At 46.5% G+C, this 24,419-nt stretch overlaps 1 protein-coding gene across 1 annotated transcript in view; it reads left to right on the top strand.

The window, feature by feature from the left end:
* Positions 1-14,604, top strand: part of LRP6 (LDL receptor related protein 6) — a 92,138-nt gene extending 77,534 nt beyond the window's left edge. The window contains exons 17-23 of the mRNA XM_063308326.1: positions 83-208; positions 1,641-1,877; positions 3,738-3,848; positions 4,302-4,532; positions 6,025-6,161; positions 8,250-8,347; positions 8,738-14,604. Coding sequence (XP_063164396.1) covers positions 83-208; positions 1,641-1,877; positions 3,738-3,848; positions 4,302-4,532; positions 6,025-6,161; positions 8,250-8,347; positions 8,738-9,029 — 1,232 coding nt within the window. The 3' untranslated portion in view covers positions 9,030-14,604. The remainder of the gene's footprint in view (positions 1-82; positions 209-1,640; positions 1,878-3,737; positions 3,849-4,301; positions 4,533-6,024; positions 6,162-8,249; positions 8,348-8,737) is intronic.
* Positions 14,605-24,419: the final 9,815 nt, after the last annotated feature.

The following is a 24,419-nucleotide window of genomic DNA, read 5'->3' as shown; positions in this document are numbered from 1 at the left end:
CGTCTTGGAAGCCATGCTTCCCTGATTAAAAACAGATGTTTGATGTGTAAAATACCATTTGTGAATGCTGTTCCTCTTTCAGGACAGCACCCCTGTGCCCAAGATAATGGTGGTTGCTCTCACATCTGCATTATAAAAAGCGATGGAACTACCAGGTGTTCCTGCCCCATTCATCTGGTCCTGCTCGAAGACGAACTTTCCTGTGGAGGTAAGACTTCCTTTTAAAAGGTGTTCTTCGTTTGTGTAGAAATTAGTCCCTCCGACAAGGAGAGGGGTGCCTTTCTCCTTTTCTGTTTTTATCGCACGTTATGTGTGTGAGCATTCTCTACTGATGTTCAGAAGTCCACATTGTTGCCATCCGAATTCTGCAAATTTTAGGGCAATAGATGAAGTGCGGTGGGTGCCTTTGGGCCAAGCCTTGCTTTGCGGGCGCCTCCTTCACTGGGTGGGCGTTGAGATGCAGTGAGCCGGGGCTGCTGTGTGCCTCCCACTGAGCTCCTGGAGAAAAGGAAGGATTGAAATGGAATGATATTAATGCCCGTTGGGTGACTTTTCTTACTGGCATGATTTGTTTGGGATTTGTTAGTCCCAAGAAAGGGAAGAGAGTGATTCCCGGCCCGGCCGTTGGAGTGTTCAGTCATCCGTTGCTTTGGCTTCTGACCCTCCACAAGTTGCGGCTCACAGATTTTTTGGAGCGTGTGTTTGCATTCATGGGGTGTAGAAAATGGCTCTTGCTAAAGTCTTAAAGTGGATGTTTCTCTTGAAACAGTGGTGATCCTGCGGTATGCGCAGTAGGGATTAATAACAGATTTGTGTCGTCACAAAGACGAACCTGTTTCCGCTGCTTTGATCATAGACCCCAGTTGACTTGGGCAGGTGGTTTTGGCATCTGTTTGGGTCATGAAAGGGACTGTGTGTGATGACTGCAGCACCCAAACCCTCATTAACCACGACTCCTAAGTGATTACTTAGACGTCTTTTAACGGTGTGAAGCCTTCAGTACAGAGGAAAGTTGCGAGTGGAAAAGCCCACGCTTCCCCCCACTACGCATCTTCAGTGATTTCAAATTTCCCCTCCCCCCTCAGGTATGCACCCTCCCTCTTGTGCCAGTTGCGGTAGGTTTCTGCAGCTGTCTTCAGCAGCTCTCTGCCAAACGACCTTGGGAGTCGGGAGTCGTCAATAAAGATGATTTCTCTCTCCAGCCGTGTGCCCCCACCCTCGTGTTCAGCCCGCAAGGTGTACACGTGTACGCTGGAACATGCATGTGAGCCAGTTCAGATGCTCTGAGAACATTGGACTTGGGAGTGTGACCCTGTGATCTCCACCAATTTCTACAGTGAGAAATTGGTTAGTCTTTAACGTGCTACCGGATGGTTCTTTCTGCCAAGGTCTGGCACAGCAACTCCTCTGAAAGCAGATGGGAGTCTGTCTTTTCCCTTCTGTGCCAATGTGGCCATTCTGTTTGTACCCTGATGCACAGCTATTGTTCGCAGAGCCGTTGTTTACGGGCAGAGAGAGTCCAATCAGTGCGCGGTTCAAAGAAATACCTAATTTATATTTTCCAAAAATGTAATTCCAGCTTCCTCAGAGATATTTGCTGCTTGCTCAGACAGCTACTTAACTCTTCCCCCCCTCAACAGAGCCTCCGACATGCTCCCCACAGCAGTTCACGTGTCACACGGGAGAGATTGACTGCATCCCTGTTGCCTGGCGCTGCGATGGGTTCACAGAGTGTGAAGATGCCAGTGATGAGAAGAATTGCCCAGTGTGCTCTGATTCTCAGTTCCAGTGTGAGAGCGGGCAGTGCATTGATGCCACCCTACAGTGCAATGGAGAACCAAATTGTCAGGATAACTCAGACGAAAAGAAATGTGAAGGTATTCATGTTTCTGACTGAAACAGGAAGGATGTTGGGGCAGCTGCCCAAACCCACAAGGAAGGTGGTGCTCACAGAGTTCCTTGAGCTAGATTTCTTGGAAAAGAAAGGGGTGGGATTACAAGAATTCCAGCAACTAATTGGGTAATAGATGAGAACCAGTTTGGTGTGGTGGTGAAGGCACCAGGCTAGAAACCGGGAGACTGTGAGTTCTAGTCACGACCTGGGCACGAAGCCAGCTGGGTGACCTTGGGCCAGTCACTTTCTCTCAGCCCTGGGAAGGAGGCAATGGCAAACCACTTCCGAAAATCTTGCCAGCAAAACTGCAGGGCAGACTGTCCAGGCAGTCTCCAAGCATTGGACACAATTGAACAGACCTTTTCTTTTTTTTTTTAGAAAAAAATTGAGTAATCAATTAATGATTTGAAGTTCAACTGAAATGTGTTGCCCACATATTTAGGAATGTCAACCCATAAATATTTAAAAGAAAATGCTTTCAGATTTTAATTCTCGATGGTTCCTTTCATATATTTTGTATTGTCATGGGGGTGTTTACAGACAGGTTCTGACTTAGAGAAAGGAATACTTAAATGTGCTAGTTTACCAAAATTTGTGACAAGGTTTGTATCTCTAAAAGGATGAGCAGATTCAGTACAATGGTGCAGTACCATAATTTTTTAAAAAATGGTATTTTACCATGTGTGCCATTAATTACTAATCCTCATAGGTCCAATCTCTTATTTCCTTGGCTAGAGTTACTCATTTTTCTCTCCCCATTCTGCTTCTTTAACCTTTCCAGGACTCTCCCCCCAACCCTCATGTTCAGCTTTAAGTAGCATGGAATAGGGCAGGATCAAGGCTTCTGATATTTCCAGCAAGACTTTAAAAAGAAGCAAATTGTTTGTTAGTGGCCCCCTCTGGGGGTTCAGAATGCCCCATTGCAAATAAATAGAGAGGAAGCAGCCAGATCAACTCAAGATGGGTTGGTTTTGTTTATCTTTGTTCCAGTGACATCTGGGTTAGGTTATTTCTGCAATAGCTTGGAAGCTTTATCTGTACAGTGTGTTCCAGGAGCTGCTAGTTGGGAAGACCATTTGCGTTGGTTGGCCGGGTTGTCCGCAGAGAGAGTAACCATGCAGTTTTGGCCAGCATCTTCACTTTTGTGCTGCTCGGCAGTACAATTCTGGTCTTGTTTGTAATGCTGGCATTAGCGAAGAGGTGTAAGTTACTGTGGTGCCCGTTTCATGCTGAATAAGCCATCTACAACTTCTAAATCCCTTTCTTGCCCTCCTGTTGAAGCCATTAGGTGCTCAGCAAAGAAGGATGAAGCTTTTCCATGGTGGTTTCCTGCTGGTGGAATCCTATTCCAGCTAATGCCCATCAGGACCCATCCTTGCTAGTTTTCAGACTGGGACTAAGACATCCTTGTTTTCACTTATTAATTACCATTTGCAAAGCTTGTTATCTAGTTTACATATTTAATTTGACCAGATTGTGGCTTTGTTTTGTTGACTTTACCCTTCATTGTGCATTTCCCTGGGAGCGTTGACCTTAAAACAGCAAGTTGCAAATCTTTAAATAAGGCAAACAGTAATAAATGTGGTCCAAAGTTAGGAACTTACTTATTTTTCAATTTTCTATTGCCGCCCATCTCCCCCAAGAGAGGGGGACTCTGGGCAGTTTACAATAAAATCAGAGTTAAAACCATAAAATACAAATTACAATGTATGAACTTGTTTTGCTTTGGCCTAAAACTGTCACTGATGCTGTCCGTTGTCTGTGTCTTTATGCTGAATGCTTAACTTGCAATTGTAAATATTCCTCTCCTCAATTAATGGTGGCTTCACTTTCCCTCCTCCAGTACTTTGCCTAACTGATCAATTCCAGTGTGCTAGTGGTCAGTGCATCGGGAAGAACAAGAAATGTGATCACAGCCTGGACTGCAGTGATAATTCCGATGAACAGGGCTGCTGTAAGTATCGCGATACGTTTTTGTTCCTTGTTTTTGTTCCATTGCCTTTTATTTTGTTGTAAGCTGCTGGGAGTCAGAATTATTCAGCAGCGTGCAATATTAAGTGAATGACAAAATTTGCTTTGCTGCATTGCAGACTTAGCCGAAACCTTCATGTTCTGATGGTGCGCTGCTGTGTGCAGCCAGACACGGCATGTTCAGAGTGACTTGTTCTCTCTAATTCAGCTTTAATCTGTATAGCACGTGGAGGGCTGCTCATGGGTGAAAACACCCAGCTTTGCTACTCAATTTTATGGGAAGTATCAACGTAGGGAAACAGGTCAATTACTTCAGGATGCTTTTCCACTTCTCATTAACGTAACTGGGCAGGTTTCAGAAGACGTTAAGAAGTACGGAAGTTCTACAGGGCTGTCGTCTCTCTTTCTTGAGTTTGATTTTCCTCCTTCCTTTTAGACATGACTGAAGAACCAGCCCCACCCGCCACCAATACAATAGGCTCCATCATTGGTGTGATTCTTACCGTTTTTGTCGTTGGCGCTATGTACTTCGTTTGCCAGAGAGTGCTGTGCCCGCGCATGAAGGGAGATGGGGAAACAATGACCAACGACTACGTTGTTCATGGACCGTCTTCTGTTCCTCTGGGTTACGTGCCTCACCCAAGCTCCCTTTCTGGATCTCTTCCAGGTCAGACTTGGACACCATCTTTTCTTCCTAGATAGACCAATGAACATTTGCTGATGTGTGTCAACCAGAGTTTGTATTTATTTATTTACTTACTTATTAAACAGATTTACAAGGCCACCCAACTCACACATGGTGACTCCAGGTGGCTTACAGTACCTTTTTGCACTTGATGCAGAGAATACTGTGTGTTTTAAGGTAGACATAACAACCTGGTGAGCAGATATTCCAAGAAAGCCATCAGTGATGCAACAGAATCATCAAATAAATCATAGAGCAAATAAATATTTTAAGGAACTTTTTTTAAGAGACACGCTTCCATTGAGCTAAGCTCCTGATAACCTCACGTGATGCTACCTTTATTGATCCTCACCCTGCCTGAAAAGTTGCCTTTCTCCACTTTTTCCTCTTCATCCAAGTTTTAAAAAATAGTTCTAACAGTGGTCCTTTGCAGAGCCCAGCAGAATAAAGATCCAGACGCCTCCAGCCAGGAGACTCTAATTGTTACAATGATGTGTCATGAACAAAGATAATTTGCCAGATTTTTGCACAGTGTGCACATATTGCAGCCATTTTTGTCTGCTGTTTGTTGTGAATTTATTATGACCCCTGATAGCGTTTTATTGGCTGTCAAGATTTGCCCTGAGTTTTCATCCTCATTCTTCAAGCGAAATGCCAGTCGTAAACAGTGCCCAAAAGCGCTCTGTGTGGTCTGTCCGTCTGTCTCTGGAATGGAGGGAAGAGGGATCCAAGGGTGTCCACCCCAGCTTCAGATGGAAATGAAATACTGAGCGGAAGATGAGCTCAGAAATCGCCCGGGAAAGAGGCCACCCCTGCAGGCTGCAGAAGCTGCGGGTCCTGATGTACTCTTGATACTGTAACTCTCACTGTTAATTGGAAAGGAAAGGAGAGCAAAGCAAAATCAGTTTGGAAAATGCTGATGAAGGCAGCAGGGCAGGAGGCCAGCCGAGCATTCTGCTAGTTAAGAAAATACCCAGCGTGCCTCGAAGTCTCATAGAAGGTGTGCGGAAGAGTGTCTCCCATTTCGGGAGGCAGTTGGGGCCAGAAGTGCATCGATCACATCTCTCCCTTAGTGTGTAAAGGATTAGAGCGGTGGGCAGACCGACTCCTCAGGCACATCTTTTTGGAGTCTCAGGTTCTCCCCTTCCCCAGGATACCTCCCGTCACACTGGTCCTGGGAGGTACACCTATACCTGCCCTGCTTTGCTCCTCACCAAGTCTGCCCTGTAGGCCCAGAATATTCCACCACAGGCGGAGCTGTTTTGCAGCGCTGGTCTTGCTTGTCCCCTCCATGCTCCTGGTATTTGGAACTGACCCTGTGAAGAAATGCGTAATGTGGGAGGAGGAATTCCTCTGAATGGCCCCTGCCTCATCCTGGTCATAAAGTCAACAGGACTGCTGTTAAATTGGGTTGAACATGCTTAAATAAACACCTTTTCCTGCAAGTGCTTAACTGGATTTCTTTGGCTTTTAGGAATGTCCCGTGGTAAATCTGTGATCAGTTCACTTAGCATCATGGCAGGAAGCAGTGGGCCACCATACGATCGAGCTCACGTCACCGGGGCCTCTTCCAGCAGCTCTTCAAGCATCAAAGGAGCCTACTTCCCTCCGGTAAGAGACTCCTTTGGTATCTAAATCCAGAAGATTTGCGCTCAACACAAACAAAAGCAATTCAGTTCAGTATAGTTGACGGAACCACGTGAATAAAACGGGAGAAAACGTGGGCCTGGTTTGTGTCGTGTCAGAAATGCAGGAAATAGAAAGGGGGAGAATATTAATTAAAAGTTAAAAAGTTAAAAACATTTAATAAAAATATAACATTTATATAACTGTAGCCCAGTATCTAGTTAAAGCAATGGTGTTCCCTGTAGTAACATATGGCTGTGAGAGCTGGACCATAAGGAAGGCTGAGCGAAGGAAGATCGATGCTTTTGAACTGTGGTGTTGGAGGAAAATTCTGAGAGTGCCTTGGACTGCAAGAAGATCAAACCGGTCCATCCTCCAGGAAATAAAGCCAGACTGCTCACTTGAGGGAATGATATTAAAGGCAAAACTGAAATACTTTGGCCGCATAATGAGAAGACAGGACACCCTGGAGAAGATGCTGATGCTAGGGAGAGTGGAAGGCAAAAGGAAGAGGGGCCGACCAAGGGCAAGGCGGATGGATGATATTCTAGAGGTGACGGACTCGTCCCTGGGGGAGCTGGGGGTGTTGATGACCGACAGGGAGCTCTGGCGTGGGCTGGTCCACGAAGTCACGAAGAGTCAGAAGCGACTGAACGAATAAACAACAAGCCCAGTATCAGGCCACATTGATGGTAGAGGTGCTTCCGACCAATAAGTCACTCCGTGTGCCTGTCGGTCCCAGAGGGCACTGTAAGAGATGGGTAGTTGTTTGAATATTGCCGCATTCGCAGCAAATACCCCTGCCCTCAGGGAGAACCCCCCAATTTCCCATGTAATCTTTAGTTCTGGCCAAACCAGTTGCGCAGTCTGTTTAAACATCTCTAGTGGAAAGTAGGGATTTGCCAAATTGCCCTGTCCTGTTTCTCTTCATGGGCAGCAGTGTATGATGGAGTGCACATTCTCATTCTTTACACTGTTTCACAAACACATTCTACTTGTTTTTTTAATCTCAGTTCCCTCCCTTCTCCCAGACCAATGAAATACAGAATTTTAAAATTTTAAAAAGCCCACCCTGAAACAGTAACGAGCAGAGGGCACCATCCATACATCTTGGTGGAAACTTGACAGCCATTTTCATGGCCTCCCAGTTAGGTCTTGCAGAAGGAAGACTTCTGACCTCTCGGTCAGAGAAACAGCTAAAGTGCCTTTCCCCCTTGTTCTTTGGTTTGGGGTTGTGCCAGGAAAGTTACCACAGTATGTCTTGTTTGTGTGTGCTTTCAAAAAGCGCAAATCAGATGGTTTGCTTAAAATTGCAGGAAAAAATGAAATCCTCAGGCATCCCCGTGGGAAGGGCAGTGCGGCACACATATTGCGGCATCTGTTGGCCAATGTGGAAACTCCAACTTGATTCTCGGGATCTACTGGAGCAATTGAGGGGGATGCTGGCTAATATAAAATGTTTAATTTGTACTGAAAGAGGGTTTTTGGCTGTGGTGAAATTACCTTAATAAAATATTCTCTTGGCCAGATTAAATTTTGTTTATGAAGAATGGGTGCTTCAAGAAGGAAGGGTAGAAAATAAATATAATGAATAAAATAGAAGTAAAGAACATTTTTGGCATTTGTTTTAATGTTGTTTGAAGGAAAGTACTATAAGAAAGGTTATCATGGGACTTGAGAATGAACAGCTATAATTGCTGATGTGTTTTGTTTTATTCTCTATACACCGCTTTGGGACTTAAGCAGAAGAGGGATTTATGAAGATATTAAATAAATATTTCCCTTAAGGAAGCAATGCCGGCTGAAAGGAACAGGGACATAGAGTACAAATTGATCTGGAGGTGGTCAGAAGCCAAGTGGGAAACACGGCTTGTAGTCATACCAGGGGGAAAGAAATCTGGATTTAAATGAGATGAACTAAAAGAAAATACCTCTACGGTTAGCACTGTACTGTATGTAACAGGCTAGTTCAGTATTCAGTACGGGTGGCCTTCATGGTGTGGCAGAAAATATTTCCTTGGCACAGTATTGTGGTTCCTTTAAAGCTGACACTCCCTCTGTTCTCCTTTAAAGATCTTGAACCCTCCTCCGTCACCAGCCACAGAGGACTCTCGTTACACAATGGAATTTGGCTATTCTTCGAACAGCCCTTCTACCCACCGATCATACAGGTAACCCCACACAGCGTCCCCAGTCTGAGTTTTGTGCTACTTGCGGGTTATTTCCTGACTGGTCTGCAGCAGATATTTGTGTTGTGTCTGGAGAAAAGAAGGGCCACATTGCCAGGGTTTCTCTTGCATGCATGGAATTCTTCTTGCTTGATTGCTGGGAGACAGACCTGGTTCACCAACCATGAAAGTACGAAGGGGTCCTCTGATTCTAAAAGCCTGCTTGATAGAGGACACACGGGGAATCATCTGGAGCTACTCTCTGTAAGAGGAAGTCAGTCCAAAAGGCCTTTGATCTTCGGTGGCCGCAGATGACACATCACGTGGCTCCAGATGACCTGCGGCTGCTTTTGGGGGTTGACACTTACGTGCCTCTTAATGTTTTCTGCCCAGTTACAGGCCCTACAGCTACCGTCATTTCGCACCCCCCACTACGCCATGCAGCACAGATGTTTGGGACAGCGACTACGCACCCAGCCGCCGGGCAATGGCAGTGGGGGGCAAAGGCTATGCCAGCGACCTCAACTACGATTCTGAGCCCACGCCACCACCTCCGACGCCACGCAGCCAGTACTTGTCGGCCGAGGAGAACTGCGAAAGCTGCCCGCCCTCCCCGTACACGGAACGGAGCTACACACACCACCTCTACCCACCGCCACCTTCTCCTTGCACTGATTCCTCATGAGAGATGCCCTCCCCCATGACTGCTTCCAGCTCAGCTGTGTAAATAGTGCGGCCCCTGCCAAGGACGCGCGGGCGAGGCCTCCCGTGTACAGTCAGGCTATCTGAAACGGGGAGGCCGCCTTTAGTAGAGGGGGGGGAGGGGGGGAGGGAGTGAAGAGGTTATTTATATATTTTCCTAAAACAGATGGCTGCTTTGTGACATAAGAAATTTTTAAAGTTTGTATACAAAGTTTTTTTTAATTATTATTTTTCCAAACGGAACACAAGAAGATGCCTTAAATCGGTGAAGGGACTGAGTGTGGAAGGAAACGGAAGGACCAGGAGATGTTGCTGTTCAATGAGCCAAATATCAAAAAGAAGACAAAGAAGAAGAAAGTTTGGTTTGTTTTTTTTAAGGAAAAAGAATGACAGGACAGTCATCACAAAGCAGCATTTAAAAATACCTGCAAAGAGCTGAGTACCTTAATGTTTCTAACTCTGATGGGCCAACAATTAAATTAAACTTGAAGAAAGCTGTTGGGACAGGTCACTGACAGCACACCAAGGGCTTTGTTTTCTACAAGAACGGAGCACTAAAAACAGTCATGCTCAGCACACTTCTGAACATTTCTTGAATTCTCACCTTTTGAATTGTCCCAGATGTGCTGTGTTGCCAGCTCTTTGCCCCTGTTTCTAAGTCCCACCATCGTGTGGCGTGTACTTTTGTCCAAGGCTGGAGAAAGGCGGCGTAGCTGGATCCAAAGTGGGCAGGGATGCTTCAGAGCCAGAGCGCGGGCACCTTCTCTCACCACCCAGCAGCAGCTCCCTAAGGAAGCAGAGCCTTCTGCTGACCTTGGAGCTCCAGGAAAGCACATGCTTGAGTTACGGCGCCGGCAACAGCGTGGGTCAGCCTTGCCGCACCCTCTTGGCCCCCTCCCCCCTAACTCAGCCAGGTGCCTTCCTGAGCCTGTGGGGATCCCGTGCGAGCCCAGGAAGATGCGTGGCTTCTCTGCGAAGCAGCCAGCCCATAGAGAGAAGCTGCCCTAGCTGCGTCTGAAGCAACTCACCTCACCAGCGCAAGGCTGCACGCCTTTACTTTTTTTAGTGGGGAGGCTGTTCGCTTGGTGCTTGCACCTCAGGACTTGCTTGCCGTGAGATGGGGAACAGGTCCAGCTGAGCTAGGCCATGCACACGCCTCCTCGGACACAAGATACAACCTCTTGCGGGATTGGAAAAGTCACCCAGCTCAATGCACAGGAGGTGGTGTGCTCTCTTTATCTTCAAAAAAGAGGACTTTTGCTTCTGTTGCCAATATTTTCTTCTGTTGCTACAGGAGAGGGGCAGACTTACTGCTGAGGTCACTGCTTCTCTCTCACCGTGAGTAGAGTCCTGGGGTCCGAGCCCTCGATGAGTGGCTGGTTGTGAGAATGTGTGCGTGTGCTTACGGGCATGTGCGAGAAATGCTTTTCGTTTCTTCCTGCCAGTACAGTTGGATTAGTTCTCCTGCCAGGTCAGTAATGTTTTCAGACTTGAGACAAAGGTAATCACATCTGAAAAACATTTCTCCCTGTTTCTCAGTAGGCTTCAGTGCCCCCAAAGAGGTGCCCTGTTTCTTTTATCACACAATCAAAGAATAAAACATATCGGTGGCATATTTATTAAAACTAATGTTGGATTCTTAGTTTAATGTAAAGGAAAATGTATATTCTTGCAGTACTTTCAGTGACTGTATGTGCACTGAATCGCCATGTACGACTTGTATTTCAAATCATGCTATTTTTCTTTATTAAGCAACGTGCGAATGCTTTTTTTAGACTGGATGCATCCTTGATTGGAAATGCTGCTTCTCACTGGGGCCGCGTCGGTCCAGCTGAGGCCAGTCCTTGCGGTGTGTGGCTCCAACATGCTGCTTCCTGCAGTCCGGCAGAAATTCAGTTCTTAAGCCTGAACCACTGTGAATGCCTGTTTTGAACCTCTTCTTTGTCAAAGTATTTTCTTAGCTCTGTATGTTGTTGATTTTTGTAATCTCCTCTGTGATAAAAAGAGCTGGCTAGTTTGTCTTCATTACATGTTACCGGAAAATGGGTGAGAAATTCTCCAACCCAGCAGTTCCCTCATTGCAGTTTGCAGCTTTTTTGTTATGCAGATGTGGAACAGCTGAATCTTTTATTAAGGGCACTCTGAATTGCAAACTTTGGGACTGAAGAGGATACAGAGGTTTTAGACAGTTCCTGGGGAATGTCATTGCTTTCACACTGTGCTGATTTATGGCCACTTTGTGTTTTCTGAATTTGAGACACGTGTCTTCAGACCCATCTGGATGCATATATACACAGTGGTATATCCAGTTGCACCCCTTGCTGTGTTGCGTAGGGATGTGTAGACTTTCAAAAACCAGTTTATTTCTGATGTCTGCATTGTTCAGCTTGAGAATTTTTCCCTGAGAAAGTATATCTTAAATACTCATTTTAAACAGAAGAGAATTTTTTAAAAAAAATATACCTGGGGGTCAAGGGTCCTCTTCCGTCTCCAGTCACTTATGAAAAAGCTAGTCCAGTTACAATGAGTGTGAGCTCCTGAAAGGGCTTCTCCGGTTTGCTGCTCCTGATGTGTCATGATGACTTGACTGACACCGAGTCACACAGACTCAGTCATATGGACTTCCAGGAATTCTCAAAACAACAGAGGGAAAATATCTGCAAAGATCCCCCAAGGTATTAAAGGTTGTTGAAGGTTAAAGCTGGGAGAGCACCTGTTTTAAACATTAATGCATATCCTCAGCTGCCCTCTCTAGATACTGGGGCTTCTGTGTGTGCGTGTGTTGTGGGGCAAGGAGGAAACGGTCAAAGCCTAATGTGACTTGGTTTGCACCTATCAAACCTTCCGTTGTGGAGTGAGGCTCTAGTTCACTTCCAGAACCAAATTTTGAGGTGAAAAAGTTCCTTGACCACCTCAACCTGAACTTCTCAGGCCCCCATACATGTCTTCTGTGTTTCAGGGGATTTTTGTACTAACCTGCTCAATGTTATGTTTTCATCTGTTCTTGGCAATCGTGGCACTTAGAAGTCTCTTCAAAATCGACAGTGCCTGAAGATGACAAGGTGGTTTCAAAAGAAATCTCTCCTTGAATTTCCATTACAAGTGACCTGAACTGGAAGCAGACTTTATTAGGATCAGTGAAATTTTCTTCTAGACAATGTGTACAAGAAGCAGCACCCACATTTCTGGACACAGTCTTTGAATTCAGGGGAAAGTTTTGACAAGTTTCAGACCCTATTAAGTTTGAGAGCTCTGTGTGACTCTTTAGGCCAGTGTTTTTTTTTCAAACTTGGCAACTTTAAGATGTGTGGACTTCGAGTCCCATAATTCCCCAGACAGCATGCTGGCTAGGGAATTCTGGGAGTTGAAGTCCAACATCTTAAAGCTGCCAAGGTTGAGAAACACTGCTTTAGTCCAAAAGATACAGGGTCACCTGAAACACGAGGTGTGTTAAGCAGTGCTGGTGAGAATTAATTTCTCCCTGTTGTATATCTCTTTAAACGTGCACCATTCTGATTGAATTGGCGTGAATGAACTTGCAGTGGCGAATGCAGAATTCTGCATTGTCAGCCCAGGAATGTGCTTGTGTTAGTAGCAATCTTTTCTCTTGCCAGAGTGTCTCTGTGCCACCTTCTCCTATAAGGTGGCTGAGCTTATATAAAAATATTTCTGTGAGAGACCTTGGCATTCTCCTCTCCTTTGCGAATGGATTAGAGTTAACTCCTTGCTTTCGGGTGAGAGAGACCCATCAAATGTCAGTGGTGCACCCAAGGCACGTCTTAGAAAGAGCTGTTGGCTTCGGCTTCTATCAGCCGTTGCCTTGACTCTCACCAAGGATCTCCAAAACCTGTTTAATGTGTTTGTGAACCAGAAATTGCCCCCACTGAGGCAAAGGATTCCCAAGGATTAGTTGTTGTTCAGATGGCTCCATGCAAGTGTAATGGAACGCTATCTTTCTTACAGGTTTGATTTGCAAATCGAAATATGTTTCCTCCACACCTCCATTTTCCTGTTTTTCTTGTTTCTCACAATAGCGATTTCCTCCCAGCAGGCTGCCGAGCCCTATAGCAGATACATTCCAGTGGTAGAGAACATCAGTAGCCCAGACTTGAGTTGTTGGGTTCTTGGTCTCATCCAGCTAGGACACACCATCAGTGCACAGCCAAGCTCAGAGAACCCATAAGAACCCAACAGTAGATTCATTCTCAGACTTTTAAGGAAGACAAGCATCAGGAGAGACCTGCTAACCCTTTGCAACAACAACAATGAATTTTATTGATTTGTCTGATCATATCAAAAGCTATAAAACCAACATACCATGTTTTGAATGTGGATGAGCATGTGTCTCCTTCCATTTTTTCCACCCCTCCTTGAAAATCTTCAATTGGCCACAGGCCCATAGTTTTAGTTGCGTGCATCAAATTTATGATAGCTGCAGGTCCATAGGCAAGGAAAGCTGTCGGTCTTCATTTCAACATTTTGCATCTCCTCCTCTTTTGGATTCTAAAAAGTGATTTTGCTTTGGGGAACACACAAAGCTAGGAAAACTAGTTTTAGGAAGCATTGTGGCTGACTTTAAAATGCTCTTTCTTGAAATAGACCCCTCCCCAAGAAAAACAATATTTCTTTTTAAAAGGCTTAGAATTATTATTTTTAATGGCTTTAAATAAATATGACCTGTAAAAATCCATCAAAACGTGGTGACAACATTGCTAGCTTTTACTTAAGGGTTTTAAATGTGTCAAATCCTTTTATAGTATGAAAGGAATAGTTAAACATCTTGACCACCGGTTAAATCTGTATAAAGGAATGGATTTTATTATATTTTTTAAAAGGAAAATGCAGTGTCTCAACATACATCCCAATACAGGCAGGGTAAGAAGGTAAATTCCCAATCAAATCTATTAAGTAGCACCTCATAGGGTTTGTAAAGAATGTTTTTGTTCTTCCTGTTTCTCGCTGAATGGGACTAAAAAGGAGGGTCTGAATTTTACACTGAAGTTTTCATAAGCTTCGGATACTGGTTAATTTGATCCCAAGGACCACTTTTGTATTGTAATTACTATCAGCCAAGGTTGTCCAAGGAAATTGCTATAGAGAAATCCCTTCAGCTGCAGGAAGGAAGGAGTCACAGCCGAGGATGTCAAAGAGAAATTGAAATTGGTGGTTTATACCAGTCTCCTCCCTGTCCCCAGCCCAACATGAAAAAGGGGTCTGGGTCTTCCCATTCAATTGTGCCATTTTAATTTTTTTAGCCAATCTGGGGGAAATGGTGAGGAAGCTCTGAGCAAAGGAATTGCTGTGAGCTGAAGCAGGTCTTGTTTCTAAGTGAAGGATCCTGTGCTGCTTTTTAACCTTTGAATGTTCTTGCTTTGTTTTTGTAACTTTTAAACTTTGTTACTTTTTTTTTAACGTGGCTAATACGTTCATAAATGTCTGTGTGATGGTGCTTTGCAAGGATATATGATGACGGCCAACATTTGGTCAGCCCAGCTCACTCGATTCGCTAATGTTTGTACTGTAAAATAAAGAATGTTTTACTTGCAAGCTGTACATAATTCTTGTACAAAGTTCCCCGTCCTTTTCTTTTTCATTTATTACTATAAATGGAGTTGTAATAAATAAATTGATTTTTTTAATAATACATTTGGTCAGAACATCTACTCAGGGCATTGATGGCATGATGGGCTTGGATTTAAGCTAATGATGTGTAATGAGTATCTCGGCAGAAACTATATGGTGTACATAGAAAAATGGCAAGGATTCAGTTGCACGCTTGCTTGCAGCCACCATCTTGACTTTGTCATGCACACATGCAGCCCGCACACACAAACTCCACAGCTTTTCTGAAAACTTTAATAGGAAGGAAAAATCCACTGAAAAGGGGCACCAAGGAGAACCTCATTTCTCTTTATGGGAGGGGGTCATGGCCAGGGCACACTGCTTCCAAGATGGTTTCCTTTCAAGAACTCCATGCGCATCAAGATTATTTGCAATGCACAGCCTGCTTGCTTAATTCTAAAACAGAAGATCTAAACCAAAATTGTAATGTTTTTAATGATGAACGGGCACTCAAAACTAGAAATCAAAAACACAAGTACTGTATCCCAGTACGTTTCAAGTTCTGGAGGTCAACGCTATGGCAATCGAGAGGTATAAACAGCAGCTCTAAAAAATTAAAACACCCACGCCGATGCAGCAGTGGAGGAAAATCAGTCCAGAGAGAATTTAGAAAATTTGCCAGCCTTTCGTAGCTGGCAGAGCTTGTATTCTTCCCTTAAGGGGCTAGTTTTGAAAAGCTGCTCCTGCTGCTCAGGATCCTCTTCTCCAGCTGGGGTAGGAAAGTAGGGGAAGAAGGGGGCCTTCGGACTCGCTGACCCCAAACCACGTGGGGCTTTGTTAACAGCAGTGCAAGGTCTAGCAAAAGTTGAGAGGAAGAGGAAGCGCACCGGTCTCATAAGAGAGAACAGCTGTTTCTGGCCAGCACAGTTGGTCACCATGTTGGTGCCTTCAGACAACCTTCAAGGACAGCCTCATGGTCTTCAGTTTTGGTGACCACCCTAGGGCAGTGTTCCTCAGCCTCAGCGACTTTAAGGTGTGTGGACTTCAACTCCCAGAATTCCCCAACTTAAAGTCACTGAGGTTGAGGAACTCTGCCCTAGGGAGTCGACACAAGGTTGGCATGGTAGTCTTCTCCGGCACAGCCCTGACTCCCGCCTACTCCAATACCCTCCCCACGAAAAAGCTGTAGGCAACAATCGTTACACACTCAGGCTGCATATTTTTGTGCTGCTTCGTAAGTGATGATAAAAAAATTAAGCCACCGCTAGACGCTAATTTTGCCAACCACATGAGCAGCAAGAGAAACCATAGAGCAAAAATAGAGGTCTACTCGAATGTAAGGATGGCATCCAGAGGAAAAGGCTTCCCTATTTGCACAACTAGCTGCTCCGCAGTCTTTTTCGGGTGTTTAACATTGGGGCGTGGGTGTGGCTGTGTGTACCGTATGTGTGTGTATGTGCTGCCTTGTACGCACACGTGAATATATTCCACCATGTCTTAATGTGTTTATACTGTTGGCTATTTCTTTTTGGAGTGAGTGATTTGCCAGTAAACACATCTTATTTTGCTGATTTGGGGAGGGCTGTTACAAATCTGTCAAGGATGTGGGATGCGATTTGGCCACTGGCTGGGGAATTCTGGAAGTTGAAGTCCACCCGTCTTAAAGTTGCCCAGGCTGAGAAACACTGCTATGAAATGCATGCATGGACCAATAACTCCCCGGGTTATTTTTTTCTGCAACAGACCCATGCAGTTTAAACTTACATTCGGTACTTCACATGCCAGTGCCTGTTACGAGAAGGAGCAGAAATGAAGATCAGAACCTGGGAGGAGGGTCAGGCGTGTTCCAGGGAACTGAAACCAAAGTGGGAAGAGGAGGGTCGAAAAGTCCCGGCAAAGCGTTTCAGCAAAGGCAGCATGTGCTGGGCTGTCACTTTTTACCCCCAAATGGATGTGTTCCCTTGGCAGTTCCAATAGTTACAGCATATTAAATGAAATAACAGCTATGTCACGGGCTTCCTTGGATTGGATTGGCTTGGATAAAGGAGCCATCATCAAAACAAGCAAGCGTAGCTGGAACCGGGCTGAATTTGGTACGTTGTGGCAGGGAGGAAGGATCGAGCAATCCTAGCACATGCCAGATTTTTTTCTTCAGTCTCCAAAATTGAATATCCACCAGAAAATAATTTTACTCAAGCACAATAAGATTTGGGCAATCTTCAATTAAACTTCTACATCACTTTTGGGAGAAACGTACTCAAGTGCGATAGTAAAGAATACCTGCAGTTCAAGGCTAGCATCTTGTGTTATACTCTGGGCTACGTTTTGGGGCTGTAAACTTTTTATTGACATGCCAAGTAATATCATCAGTGCAGGAGACATGGGGAAGTCAGGTTTCTTGGGTGGCAAGCGTTAGAGGCATCTTTCTACCATACATGATTGGTGGGAAGCAGTTTATTTGTATGTGAATGAAGCCTTTGATCATGTCTTTGAATAGGCCCATAGATAGGTTTTAAGTCTACAGGTAGTCCTCATTTAACAACCACAATTGGGACTAGAATTTTGGTCACTAAGAGATGCAGTCATTAAGCAAATCCAACCTGATTTTACAGCCTTTTCTGGAGCGGTCATTAAGTGAATCTGCAGTTCTCCATTGATTTTGCTTGCTGGAAGCCAGCTGGGAAGGTCAAAAATGGCAATCATGTGACCACGCAATGCTGCAGTGGTCATAAGTGCAAGGACTAGTCATAAGTCTTTTTTTTTAGTGCTGTTATAAGTACGAACCATCACTAAATGAATGGTTGTTAAGCAAGGACTACCTGTATATGCCTGTTGGTTGTGGCTTGGTCAGAGTCCCTGTAAGGTTTGAGCCTGCTTCTGACTCTGAGAATGAAACTTATTCGGAGTCAGAAAGGGAAAACAAAACCTATCAGGAAGGACTTGCAGAATCAAAACTGGGAGGTGACTCAGCAGAACGGGAGAAATTGCAGGCACTGATTGGACAAACTCCAGAGGGAAATTTGAAGCCTCCAATCAGTGCTCAAGAGAGGACAGCAGAGAAGCGCACGAAAGAAAAAGAAGCCTGATTGGCTGCTAATGGGAAACGGCATGAAAAGGAGTGAATAAAAAGGCAGGCATGCCAAGAGCAAGCTGCCGGAGACAATCAATCCTTCAAGCTCACAGCCCCCGCAGAAGAGTCCCTACCTGCATCAGAAACCTCACCTGTAGCCAGCGTGGACCAGCGCCAGTGCCTTCTGCCCTCATGGAATCGCCTTCTGCACAGGTTGCTCCAGTAGAGCCTCTCCCTGCTGTCCCTGCTGAGCACAGCCTCGCGTCCAGCTCCAAGCCTTGTCATGTCGCTCCTGCATGATCCGGGTGTGCCTCCAGATCTCAGCCTTGCCTAGACGCTCCAGCCCAGTCTAGCCTAGTCTCCAGATTCAAGCCTTGATTCTACGCTCCAGTCCAGTCCAGCCTTGTCTCCAGATCTGAGCCTCGCCTAGACGCTCCAGCCAAGTCCAGTCTCATCTCCAGAACCAAGCCCTGCCTAGATACTCCAGCCAAGCCTTGTCTAGCCTCTGCGTTCCAGCCTGATCGAGACTGCATGCCAGGATACCAGCCTGAGTGTTCAGCCTCTTGCTTCCACACACTCTAGCTCCTTCCAGTCTTGCAGCTTCAGTCAGAGGATTGGCTGAGTTCTGCCTTGCTGTCTTGCCAGTCTTGTTGGAATTATCAGGGATCAACTCAGCATTGTCTCATAAGCATAAGGGTGTAATGATTGCCTATCCCAATAGACTCAGACTCACAAGCAGGTACTTAATGATATCTGATTTATTAGAAGAATAGTATGCAAATACAGAGAAAGCTGAGAATGAGTAAAAGCGCACCAAATACAAACTAAAAACCCTCGGCTCAAAACGTAATCACTCCCCTCGCCCTGCCGTTGCAAACTCCCCCCCCCCCCCAGGTGCTGGTAACCGTTTCTACTGATGTCCTGGGAAAGTAACCTTGAACACATGAGATAACCCAAACACATTCCAACCCAGCAGCCAACGGATAACAACTCCCCGAGATGGAATCCTCCTCCCTTCCCAGATGAAACACGTATCAGCAAAATGACATGCGAAACGTTACGATGTACCAGCAACATTGGAATGGCGAACATGACATACCGCCCCCCCCCCAAAAAAAATACTAAGGAGCAGGTTTCATAGGATAAGCCAGATGAAGGTAAAGGTAAAGGTTTCCCTTGACGTAAAGTCCAGTCGTGTCCGACTCTAGGGGGCGGTGCTCATCTCCGTTTCAAAGCCTTGGAGCCGGCGTTGTCCATAGGACACTTCCGGGTCATGTGGCCAGCATGACTCACGGAACGCCGTTACCTTCCCGCCGAAGCGGTACCAATTAATCTACTCACATTTGCATGTTTTCGAACTGCTTGGTGTGCAGAAGCTGGGACGAGCAACGGGAGCTCACCCCGCCGCGCGGTTTCGAACCGCCGACCTTCCGATCGACAGCTCAGCGGTTTAACCCGCAGCGCCACCGCGTCCCTTAAGCCAGATGAAAGCTCCTAACTAAAACAGGAGATTGAATATCGCGGGCAGCCACCCACTCAGGGTGGGGGAAATGCTTCCAGCAAATGAGGTACTGCAAGGTGCCATGAAGCCTGCAAGAATCAAGGACCTCCTTCACTTCAAAATGTTGTTGTCCGTCAATCATGATTGGAGCAGGAGGTGTAGGTTGCAGATGCCACCGATCAGAGTGGTTGACAGGCTTGAGCAAGCTGCAATGAAAAACAGGGTGTAAACATCTAAGATTGTGTGGCAAATCCAATTTAAATGTGACAGGGTTCACAACTCCCACAATGGGAAAAGGACCAACAAACTTAGGAGCCAATTTTTTCGAGGGCTGAGGAGACTTAATGAACTTGGTGGAAAGGTAGACCTTATCACCAACTTTAAAAGTAGGTTGAAGGGCCCGTCTCTTATCAGCATGCAGTTTATAGGCGGACTGGGCATCTGCCAACGCTCGTTGAATTACTGGCCAGGAATCAGCCAGGTGCGCAGCCCAGTTAGAAGCAGAACAGGGCGGTGTAGTGGGTTGAGGCAGATCAGGAATGGGAACAAAATCCCGGCCAAAAACAGTACGGAAAGGGATGAGTCCTGTGCTCTGATGGACAGCGTTGTTGTAAGCCACTTCAGCAAAAGGCAGGAGATCAACCCAATTGTCCTGCTGATAGTTGACAAACGCTCGCAAAAATTGTTCAAGGGTCGAATTAAGAGCCTCTGTAGATCCGTCAGTCTCCAGATGCGATGCAGTGGATAATGCTTGCTTAGTGCCCACCAGCTTTAAAAATGCCCTCCAAAACTGAGAAGTAAACTGTGTTCCGTGGTCTGTGACCAAGCAGGAGGGGCTCCCGTGAATCCTGTAGATGTGGACTAGGAATAGACAGGCTAATTGCTGAGCAGACGGAATGGAGGCACATGGAATGAAATGGGCTTGTTTAGAAAACTAGTCCTTCACCACACAAATCACAGTCTTTCTCTGACTAGGAGGCAAATCAACAATAAAATCCATGGTGATCTCCTCCCAAGGACGGGAGGGACTGGCCACCGGCTGTAGCAAGCCTTGCGGTTTGCCCCCCTTCCGTTTTGACATAGCACAGACAGGACACGAAGCAACATAGTCTTTGACATCATGTCTCAATGTAGGCCACCAGAATTGCTGGCGCACCAGGTGTAAGGTTTTCACAAAGCCAAAATGACCAGCCACCTTATCATCATGAGATCTACTCAAAATCTCCCTTCGCAAACTGTCAGGGACATAGAGGCGGTTCTGCTTCCATGCGAAGCCTCGGTCAAATGTAACATTGTCTCTATTCGCTTGCAACCAAGTGTCAGATTTCAGTTCTGAGAGAAACTGTTGTTGCAATTGCGAGGGAATGGACGTTCTTCCCCCAGCCGGTGAAACTGAATCTGAGGGCAGCTGCGCACGAGTCTGACTGCAAGTGACAGCTTGCAATCCCAACTGGGGTTCCATCCACAGTGTACCCACAACATCAGGCGACTGGACCGAATCCTGGGGCAGGCGGGAAAGCGCATCAGCCAGGGAGTTTTTCTTGCCTGGAATGAACCTCAACTTGAAATCAAGGCGACTGAAAAATTGAGCCCAACAGATCTGCTTAGGACTGAGCTTACGGGGCGTGCTGAGCGCTTCCAAATTCTTATGGTCAGTCCAAACCTCAAAAGGACATTTGGCCCCCTCTAAGAGGTGGCGCCATGCATCCAAAGCAGCCTTGACTGCAAAAGCCTCTTTTTCCCAAACATGCCATCGCCTTTCCGTCTCAGAAAATTTGCAGGACAAATACGCACAGGGCTTCAGGCAGCCCGCAGCATCCGCCTGCAACAAGAGCGCTCCAATGGAGAAATCGGAAGCATCCACTTGAACCACAAAGGGTCTAGTGGGATCAGGGTGTTGCAGAATAGGTTCAGCAGTGAACAGGCTTTTGAGTTTGTCGAAAGCCAACTGGCATTCAGGTGTCCAATTGAGCAATGCTCCCGGGTTCTTCACCTTCCATGTGTCCCCCAGCCCCTTTGCACATAATAAATCAGTGAGAGGCAATGCAATTTCTGCGAAGCTCTGGATGAACTGGCGATAATAGTTGGAAAAGCCAAGAAAACTCTGGAGCTGCCTGCAAGTACGCGGGCGCTCCCACTCCAAAATAGCTTGAATCTTCGCAGGGTCCATTTCAATACCTTTGTCTGAAATTCTGTACCCCAAGTAGTCAAGCTGAGTCTTATGAAACTCACACTTAGAAAGTTTAGCATAAAGCTCAGCCTTTCTCAGTTTGCTAAGCACCTGTTTCACCAAGCTCTCATGTTCTTCCACCGTTTCAGTATAAATCAAAACATCATCCAAATAGACCAATACCCCTTTGAACAAATGCTCATGTAACACTTCATTGATCAATTGCATAAACACCCCGGGTGCCCCCGCCAAACCAAGCGGCAAAACCTTGTACTGGAAAGAGCCCAGAGGACAATTGAAAGCAGTCTTCCACTCATCCCCCTCCCGTATACGGATACGGAAATATGCTTCCCTCAAATCCAGCTCAGAGAAGATTTTCCCCTTGGCCAGATGTGCTAACATGTCTTTTATAGGATATTTGTTTAATATTGAAACCGCATTTAATCCGCGGTAATCTGTACAAAGTCTCAATGTCCCATCCTTCTTTGCTCGAAACAAAACAGGGGCGCCCACTGGTGAATTTGCTGGTTCAATAAAACCCCTGGCCAAGTTTTTGTCCACAGACTCCCGCAGCACCGCCAGTTCCTTTTGTGTCATGGCATAGATTTTTAGTTTGGGCAGTTGTGCATCTGGGACCAACTCTATTGCACAGTCAGTTTTTCGATGAGGTGGGAGTTGGCCCGCCTCCTTCTCACCAAACACATCTGCAAAACTTTGGTATTGCTCCGGCAAGCCCTCCAGTGGGGTGGCAGCGAAATGCGGGGTTGCTGCCGCCGCCCTCCCCACTGCAGCCTGTGGAACGTCGTCCTCCCCAGGGGCTTGATAGAAACCATCCCCAAAAGTCAAAGTCCTGTGCACCCAATTTATATATGGGTTTTGCTGGACCAACCAAGGAATCCCCGGAATGACTAAAGGACCCCCCACAGGTGCCACTACAAATGGCAGCCCCTCACGGTGGCTGCCCATTTGCAATACCACCATGCCCGTGAAATGGGTGACTGGTTTCCCCCCCGCCATGGAACCATCCAGCTGGGTGAAAATCATGGGACGTTGTAGTGGAAAGCTGGGCAACTCCAAAGCAGTCACCACGTCAGGGTGCATCAAGCAATGCGAACACCCTGAATCGATCAAAGCCCACACTTCAACAGTTCTTGTGCGGGAGCCTAACTTCACTTTAACGGTCAGTGTGGGATAGTTGGCACTCACCGAAATATGGTTGCACCCTTCCTCTACCACCTGCCCAGAGGCGCCCTTTAAAGCAGGTGGCTGGCGTTTCCCGCCGGCTGGAGTATATCGGGCTCCCCCTCGTCCCCGAAGTAGGGAATTTCCTCCACTTCAGTCTCCTCCAAAGCCGCCTTCATTTTCCTGGGTAAAGAGGGAGATTTCCCCGACGACTTTCCCGGACGGTCCTCGGTCTTTCCTTTCGGGCACGCCGCCGCTCGGTGACCTTCCTTCCCACATCGGAGGCATTGACCCTTCGCATAGCGGCGCTCTCTCTCCTCTTCCCAAGCACGTTGGCCAGACTTTCCAGTGGGTGCAGCAGTGCGGGAACCCTTGCTGAGCCTAGCAAATCTCAACACCTTCCGGTGAGCAAAAGTTTCATGAGCATGCTCAGCCTTCCCTGCCAGCTGTATCCACTCATATAGGGAATCCGGGTCGTCTCGGCCAAGCGACCACCTTAGGACCTCCATATTCAGACCGTCCTTAAAAAGTTCTATTAATGTGGATTGGGACCAATCCTCAACCTTCCCAGCCAGAGCCTTAAATTCCAGAGTGTAGTCTGCCACCGATCGTGGTCCCTGGCACAGCTCCCTCAGTGCCTGTTTTGCTCTTTCCTTAGCTAACGGGTCTTCAAAGTGTAATTTTAGCGCCCACAGGAATTCCTCGAACTCCTCCAGCTCAGGGGCCTCCGATTGACATAACTGCACGTACCAATCGCCCGGCCGCCCCTTGAGCTTAGTGGCAATGGCATTAATCTTGGCTATTTCTGAGCGGAAACACTGTTCCCATTCGTCCATATAACTCCTTGCATTAGTAAGGAAAAACGACAGCTTAGTTGGATCTCCATCAAATTTAACGGTAAAGTCCCTTAACCCCACTCCGGGCGGTCCCTTCGCCACAGCTGGACGGTCGGGCTTCCTCCTAGCCCCCAGGGATCTCTGCTCTTGAGGAGGGGACCTTGAAATTCTCACCCTCAGTGCTCTTACTTCCTCTCGGTGCTGGGTCCTACTCCTTTCCTCTGGGGAAGGTGGGGGCGAAGGAGTCAAATACCTATGACTGGACTCCTCTCTCCTCCTCTCCCGTGGACCCCAGTCCATGGACATTTTCCGAAACATAAATTCTAAGGACTCCAATTTAGCCTCCACCAGTTTTATACGATCAGGGGTTTGGGAATCCTCCTTTCTCTCTTGCCTCACCACGGTTGGGGACAACGGGTATCGCTGCTTCCAAGACGTTCTTGACGTCCCTGGTAGGGTTCCCTGTGTCTCATCCCAGGTGATTAACTCGCCTGGTGACTCGCCGGTCGGATCAGGGGCTCTTTTACCTCCAACCTCCTCACCTCCTGGGCTGAAGCTCGACCCCTCCCGAACTTCTGAAGTCTCTCGAGGAGGGACTCTCTCCGTTCTTATTACTGTAGAGTCGGGTTCCCCCTCGCTCGATTCTTCACTTTCCATGGTTTGGGGATTTGGTTTGCTCATCGCTAGCACTTCCCCTCACAAAATAAATCTGGAAAGGGGCTAACGGAAAATTTTTTTGGATTCTCAGCTTTATGTAATGGTTGCCTATCCCAATAGACTCAGACTCACAAGCAGGAACTTAATGATATCTGATTTATTAAAGAATAGTATGCAAATACAGAGAAAGCTGAGAATGAGCAAAAGCGCGCCAAATACAAACTAAAAACCCTCGGTGCGAACATAATTCCTCCCCTCACCCTGCCGTTGCAAACTCCCCCCCCCCCAGGTGCTGGTAACCGTTTCTGCTGATGTCCTGGGAAAGGAACCTTGAACACACGAGATAACCCAAACACATTCCAATCCAGCAGCCAACAGATAACAACCTCACGAAA

The sequence above is a fragment of the Candoia aspera genome, chromosome 7 (genome assembly GCF_035149785.1).
Source record: "Candoia aspera isolate rCanAsp1 chromosome 7, rCanAsp1.hap2, whole genome shotgun sequence".
NCBI lineage: Eukaryota > Metazoa > Chordata > Lepidosauria > Squamata > Boidae > Candoia > Candoia aspera.
Note: the sequence above shows the minus strand (reverse complement) of the source record. Positions and strands in the feature narration are given on the sequence as shown.